Here is a 7091-nt window from a genome sequence, read left to right as displayed (position 1 = left end):
TCCCTAATTGCTTCCTCGAGGTTGGTTTGTGGGTGCATGGGAGGTAAAGTTTGTTAAAACGCAGGGGAAGCAGCTTAATCTGAGCAGCAGGGAAAGGACCCGGCTCGGCTGACCCTTTGAAGCCAGCTGCATTTTAAAGTGGTGCAAATCACTCTTAAGTGTTTGGTTTGTCTCTCCCTGGTTGGCTTCAAAAGGATCTCATGCCAGCAAGGTTAATACGTAAGAGACAAAACAGGAGAGAAAAAGCTTAACTAGGAGACAACTAGGTGCACCTGGGAAACAGGGAGGAGTGGGGGTGGCAAGTGTGAAATAAATGGCATGTTGGAAATCCCAGGTGTTGGGAATAGCTGGGCAGTTAGCGCATCAGTAGCAAAGAATAAAGGAGCCGAGAGCAGGCGGGGATTTTTGCGTGGTACAGAAAGGAAAGAGTTAACGGTTTCCCCTCCTTCCCTTCACCTGGGGGATGTACCTGGCGGAGCCGCCCGCTGGGACAAGGGCAGGCTGAGCCTGGATCCCTTTTCCTCTTTGCAATCTCCACTGGGAAAGCTTTGCACCTGAGTTTGTCATTGGGGCGGATCCAGCTGGTTTATTAAGGGCTCACTATTTTTTTTTCCCAGAGGGGGAGATAAATTCAAATAAAAAAGGACATAGAGGCAGAGGCGGCGGCGGGGACCAGATTGCAGCAGCTATTGGGGGGAGTTTTTGTCTCTTGCCCCTCTGGTTGGATTTGCTCCGTCGAGTACTAACCTCTCCCCGCCAAAGCCGGTAACCTCCTGCTTTTTAACCCTTCTTTGCATGCGCTAGGAAATGCATGCAGGGGACAACAACCTGGGGAGACGTGGTAGAGATACCGGGGCAATAAACGCCCCTTCTGCTCTGATCACATTTTAATTATTCCCCTCGTTTACGTTTTCCTATTTGCTTTTTGCACTAGCCCCTTTTCTAGTTGCCCTGCACCGTTCCTCTCAGTGCACACCTGGGGAGCGACGCCTTCCAAACATTTACAGCCTTTGCCATTTCGCTGCTTTGTTAAACAATCAATGGTTTCTGCCTCTTGGGATGAAAGCTGGGGAGGCGTTGCGCGACGCCGGCTTGCAAAATGGAGAGAAAAAAAAACAACAGTAAACATCGCTGCAACCCAAGGATCAGCGGCGGCAAAGCTGGTCACCCAGGGTTGCACGAGGCTGGGTTGTATTTTCTGGTGCATGGGTGGAAAGGAGGTCGGGGCAATGTCCGGTGAGCAGGCGCGATCGCAGCGGCCACGTTAATTCATCTCTCGTGTTCTTTACTATGTTTACTTCCGTTTCTCTCGCTCCTAGTAGCGCCTGTTCAAACGCAGCCTGTCCCCCAAGCCCCTTTCCCCGCTAGCAAGGCTCGCCGCCCCGCCTCTTCGCTTTACACACGCTGCGGAGGGAAAGAAAATAGTCCTCGTAATGCGTCAATCCCACCCCCTCGCGCGCGAGCCCACCCCGCCCGCTCGTCCGTACCCTCTTCGCTTTGGCGGGAAAAGGCGGAGCCCTCTATAAAAGCCGCTGTGCAGGGAGCCAGCCTGCTCTGTGCAGTGGCGAAAGGGAGGGAGACGGGCTCGCGCGGGAGCCGCCGCTGTGCCGCCGCCGCCTCCCCGTCAAGCGCCCCCTCCCCTCTCACGCCGGCCGGCCGGCGCTTGAAAGTAGCGCGAGCGAAGTTCAGCCTGCCCCGGACCCGGCGGCGCTGCCTTGGGACTTACAATTCCGCGCGCGAGGGGCTGGGGCGGGCGGACGGCCGCCGGGAAAGCCGCTTCTCCCCGCCGCCCGCTGCTCTTGGGGGATAATTATTGCGGGACTGGTGGCGGCGGCGGTTGTTTTTTCCCCTTCACTTTTTTTTTTTTTTTTTTGCACCGTCTTTAATCCGTCCCCTCCCGCTGCATTTCCGAGCCGGTGCATCGGAGGAACCGGTGAGTTTGCAGAGACGTGTTCGCACCTTTTGTGGGTAGGGGTCTCCGGCGGGGGGCGGCCCTGTGTTCGCACCCTGCGGGGGCGGGGGGTGAGGCTAGGTGACCCCTTGGCAAGGCGCTGAGCTGGAGGGGTGGTTCAGCTGGGAAGCGTGTGTATAGACGCAGTGACACAAGATGTGGAGCAGCAGCCCGGAGCTGCAGCACGGGCAGCCCCTGTGTGTGTAAGGCGCGCTCTGCCTTCCTCAGCCATTGCACCGGGGTCTTTAAATCGGGCTTTTCCCCTGGCCTTTCAGCTTCCCCCCGTCTTCCCTCCACCCCCCGGCAGCCGCGGGCGGGGGAGAGGGGTGCCCTGAGGTCTGGTTTTGTAACCAGCCAGTGTCACGGCTGGGGGCTGGGCAGCCCAGTTCGCCTTGGTTCCCCCCTGCTCTGGAGTCCCGGGGGAGTGAGGCTGGGGCCAGCCGGGGAGCTGCCTGTCCTGGAAGCCGCTCTTAAGGCTGGAAGGATTCGCTCCGCTTTTCCCCGGTTGCTGGCTCCAGCTCTTGACCTGCCGGGGACGTGGGGATGGTGCTGGGCAGAGGGGTCCCGGGCCGGGCGCTGCTCACTTGCACCGCGCTCCAGCTGGGCTGAACAGGATCTGGGGGGCGGACCAGGAGCCGGCTCCCGCGGAAGGGACGGAGCGGAGCCGGCCAAGACGTGGGGCCGGGAGGGGAGGAGAAGGGGCGGAGAGGAGCGGAGCGCGAGGGAACCGGAGGCGGGCGGCGGCGGGGCAGGGGAGAGAATCCCGGGGAGCCCCTACCGCGGGCGAGGGGGTCGCGCGGCGGCGGCCGCGCTCAGTTCAGGTGGTTCCGGCTCTCAGGAGGCGCCGCAGCCGCAGCGCCCGCTGTCCAGCCCGGCGCGCCGCGGGTGCGGCCGGATGGGTCTCTTGCTTCCCCGTGTTGCATTGGAGCGAACTGCGGGCTGCTGGTGTGCCCCGTATGTCACCTATCGAGAGGAGGGCCGGTGGCTGCAGCCCACCCCTGCGCCTTATTGGGGGGTGGGTGACCCCTTCTCCACCCTTTGTTGGGGAGGGCCTACACACCGTGTATTCGGGTTCTCCTTGGGGGGTGGAGGTGCACCCCGTGTTGCAGTGTCCCCCCTACACACACACCGTGCACCCCGTTGTTACCCCGCAGCGCCCTGACCCGTGTCCCCCTCCCTTGGCCCTCAGGCACCAGCCGCCGCGATGCCGCTGACCTCGACCCTCCCCAGCAAGAACTACGATTACGACTACGACTCGGTGCAGCCCTACTTCTACTTCGAGGACGAGGAGGAGAACTTCTACCTGGCGGCGCAGCAGCGGGGCAGCGAGCTCCAGCCGCCCGCCCCCTCCGAGGACATCTGGAAGAAGTTCGAGCTGCTGCCCACGCCGCCCCTCTCGCCCAGCCGCCGCTCCAGCCTGGCCGCCGCCTACTTCCCCTCCACCGCCGACCAGCTGGAGATGGTGACCGAGCTGCTGGGGGGAGACATGGTGAACCAGAGCTTCATCTGCGACCCGGACGACGAGTCCTTCGTGAAATCCATCATCATCCAGGACTGCATGTGGAGCGGCTTCTCCGCCGCCGCCAAGCTGGAGAAGGTGGTGTCCGAGAAGCTGGCCTCCTACCAGGCGGCCCGCAGGGAGGGGGGCTCCGGCTCCCGGCTCTGCCCGCCGCCGCCGCCCTCGCAGCCGCCCAGCCTGGCCCCCTCCCCGGCCTCCGCCAGTACCTACCTGCACGACCTGGGCGCCGCCGCCGCCGACTGCATAGACCCCTCCGTGGTCTTCCCCTACCCCCTCAGTGAGAGATCCTCCAAGCCCGGCTCCCCTAGCTCCAGCCCGGCTTCCCTGCTGGGCGATGACACCCCGCCCACCACCAGCAGCGACTCGGGTGAGTATCACCCTTCTTCTCTCGGCAGACTTCCCTACCGCCGAGCCAGACAGGGGGGCTTCCATGGGGAGATCGGCCCGGGCACAGCCTGGCCTCTTGGGGAGTCAGACAAGAAGGTAACTGGCCCTGCCAGAGAAGATGCCAGGGACTTCCCCTGCCAGGCCTTTTATAGCACCAGCTTCCTATTCAGATAACTTATCAAACAACGTTTGCCGGGCCCACGGTAAGCGCTGAACAATAGCTGCTCCCTCTGTGCGTTTTGGGGTGCACTCCTGTCCCCTGGATGTACCCTTTGTATACTGCTTTAAAATTTAACCACTCTATATGTACTAGATAACAACCCTCCTGGATTTTGTTGGGTTGCCTTGTAACTTGCTCAGGGTGAATACTTTGGAAGGTTTAAAACATGAAGGGCTTGGGCAGGACACACAGTTGGTTTCCTGCTGAAACTGGTGTGTGTAACTCCTCCCACCCTAAGGATTTCAGTCCCCCTATTGCATGTGCTTTTTTAAATGCCACGTTAGCAAGGCACGCTGAGAGACTCGGCGGGAATTAAATTTCCTGGGAAACCAGCCCATTGGGGTGGGGGGGGCGAGGGAGGGAGGTGTTAACTTTCATAACAGGCTCAGAGTCATTCCCCAAAGCTAGAATCTTATCCAATTGAATCTGCCCTCCAGTGACATTCATGGGATGGGAGGTACTAGTGAGAGTAGCTGAAGAGAAGTAAATGGGTCTGGGAAAGCTTTGTTGGCATGCTTATGTATCTTTCAAACAAAGTTTGAGAGACAAACCCATGTATAGTCAGGGACTGAGTTTGTCTGCAGACAAAGTTTATGGTCTTTTTTTTTTTCCCCTCTCCCCTGGATTACCCATGAATAATTGGGGGGGGGGGGGAGCTGCTGAAGGTGCCCCTAAAAATATACAAGTGTTAAGTAAGCTTTGCTTTGGGGTCTTGCCAAAGACTCACTAAATATTTAAGGATGACTTCCATGATTTGGGGGGGGTGGGGTTAATTTTTGCAGGGGGAGGGAGGTTATGCTGTAACATCTGCTGTCAGCATTCAACTTCCCTGCTGTCTTCAGAATTACGTAACTCTTGCTATCTGGGAGGCAGGGTTTGGCAGTCTGGGATGCAGAGTTAAGAATTACAAAAGAGGAGTCTGTTCTTTTAACAGTACCGTTGAATTTCTTAGAGAAAACATTTTTCAGGGAAGTGCAGATTTTAGAAGCAGATTACAAAATGTTTTTTTAAAAATGCCACCTTGTTCTCCATTATACAGCAAGGAACACTTACGAACTGTTTGTTTTTTAAATGTTCATACAAGTTGACTTACAATAGGGGTGTTTTTTCTTCCAGAGGAAGAACCAGAGGAAGATGAGGAAGAAATTGATGTTGTGACAACAAGTGAATCTGAATCAATCACACAACCAACAGAAGAGCACAGTAAGCCACACCACAGCCCACTAGTTCTCAAGCGGTGTCATGTCCCCATCCATCAGCACAATTATGCTGCTCCTCCCTCCACCAAACTTGAGTATCCTTCAGCAAAAAGGATAAAGTTGGACAATGGTAGAGTTCTCAAACAAATCAGTAATAACCGAAAGTGCTCAAGTCCCCGCACATCAGACACAGAAGAAAACGACAAGAGGCGAACACACAACGTCTTGGAGCGCCAAAGGAGAAATGAGCTGAAGTTGAGTTTCTTTGCTTTGCGTGACCAAATACCTGAGGTAGCCAACAATGAAAAGGCACCCAAAGTTGTCATCCTTAAAAAAGCCACAGAATATGTTCTTTCTATTCAAACAGATGAACACAGACTGATTGCAGAGAAAGAACAGTTGAGGAAGCGGCGAGAACAGTTGAAACACAAACTTGAGCAGCTAAGGAACTCTTGTGCATAGATTAGAATAATCTAATCCAGACTGAAATAAAATAATATTTCTAATATTACTCATGAACTATGCCAGTTCGTAAAGAATGGAACCATTGCAATTGCATGCCGTTCAAAATAACTCGAGACTACACAACCTTGGCTGGATCTTGGAAAGGTTTAGCCATAACCTCAAAACTGCCTCATAATTAATACTTTGGGCATAAGGACAGATGGGACTTTTCTTCATGTTTGGGGATGAACTTTCAATTTTGTTCTTCGAAAATTTTGTATTTAAGTCATTTTTCTTAAGACAATTCCAAAAAGTTGTCCTCAAATGGCTGTATATATTTACATACCTTATTGCTATGTCCATACCTTTAATAAAGTCTTTATAGACAAATGTTGCAACATTGATACTCAGCGGTTGTGGCAACTGGGTTTATACTTGTTTTGAACTTCTGTGCCAGAACATTTCACCAGTTTGTGCGTTTTATTTAAATACATTTTCTTTTAAAAATTGATTTTTATTTTGTTTTTAGATAAATAAATATTTGCCCAAAATATAATTAGTTAAACCATGTGTAAAGACTTTGCTTTTTCTTCCAGTATTGTCATCTACAGCTCACAGATTCGATGTCCTTGTAATAATGCTAGTAATCTGACATAACTCAAGGGTAAATTAAGATTGTAAAATTTGAATTATTTTTGTCTTAAATAAAATACATTTGGGGAAGTTGCCATATTAAGTCCTATAGCTACCAGTTGTCTACATTGACCAAGCAGGTAAAAGCAAGGTTTTTAACCTTGCCTCATTAAATGACTAGACCACTGCTTTTAGTGTGTGTTTAGCCTGCCAGTCCAGCTGTTGCCCTTTTCAGTATATCAGAAATACGAGTTTATGATGGTGGCTTGCAATGTGATCACCTTTCTATTAAGAACTAAACTAAGACTCTGTCTACCCTTAAAATGGTAGCAGCACTTCAGTATAGACACTCCCTGTAGCCAGGGGAGGGGCTCTCACAGTGCTGTGGTAAATCCACCTCCCAACAGGCTGTAGGTAGGTCAACCAAAGGTGTTGACCCAATGCTGCCTACAGAGGGACTGAAGTCATTTTAACTATACCAGTTGTGGGTGTGGGTTGGTCATACCACTGAGTGACATAGCTGGGTCCATAATATTCCTAGTGTAGACTGGACCTGAACGGACTCATTTTTGCAACAGCCAGTCCAGCAGGTGCCTGGGCTGTCTGTTCCTTCCAAACCATTAACTCCAGAGCTAAATAGTAGGGATAGGATTTACTATGCATTTTCATTTTGCACTAAAGACTGGAATTCATTATATATTAATCTTGCAATACAATACTGTTTTAGCTCTAATGCAT

At 53.0% G+C, this 7091-nt stretch overlaps 1 protein-coding gene across 2 annotated transcripts; it reads left to right on the top strand.

Annotated features, from left to right (window-relative positions):
- The first annotated feature begins 1828 nt into the window (after positions 1-1828).
- On the top strand, positions 1829-6370 carry MYC (MYC proto-oncogene, bHLH transcription factor). 2 transcript variants are annotated; one of them, XM_077808834.1, is made up of 3 exons: positions 1829-1933; positions 3141-3837; positions 5194-6368. In XM_077808834.1, the coding sequence occupies exons 2-3, from the start codon at positions 3156-3158 to the stop codon at positions 5736-5738; spliced, it is 1227 nt and encodes a 408-aa protein (XP_077664960.1). In that variant the 5' UTR covers positions 1829-1933; positions 3141-3155; the 3' UTR covers positions 5739-6368. The 2 variants fall into 2 exon arrangements, with proteins under 2 accessions (XP_077664960.1, XP_077664961.1); XM_077808835.1 differs by lacking the exon at positions 1829-1933 and adding an exon at positions 2727-2966 and having other exon boundaries at positions 5194-6370.
- Positions 6371-7091: the final 721 nt, after the last annotated feature.

This window comes from Eretmochelys imbricata, chromosome 2 (genome assembly GCF_965152235.1).
Source record: "Eretmochelys imbricata isolate rEreImb1 chromosome 2, rEreImb1.hap1, whole genome shotgun sequence".
In the NCBI taxonomy this organism is placed as follows: Eukaryota; Metazoa; Chordata; order Testudines; family Cheloniidae; genus Eretmochelys; species Eretmochelys imbricata.
Note: the sequence above shows the minus strand (reverse complement) of the source record. Positions and strands in the feature narration are given on the sequence as shown.

What these genes read in the sequence shown, in the direction of transcription:
- MYC (XM_077808835.1), top strand. Translation starts at nt 2,847, where the DNA reads ATGGGTCTCTTGCTTCCCCGTGTTGCATTGGAGCGAACTGCGGGCTGC. An exon ending in CCCCTGCGCCTTATTGGGGG is followed by an intron (nt 2,967 to 3,140) that starts GTGGGTGACCCC and finishes CTTGGCCCTCAG; the next exon opens with GCACCAGCCGCCGCGATGCC. An exon ending in CACCACCAGCAGCGACTCGG is followed by an intron (nt 3,838 to 5,193) that starts GTGAGTATCACC and finishes TTTTTCTTCCAG; the next exon opens with AGGAAGAACCAGAGGAAGAT.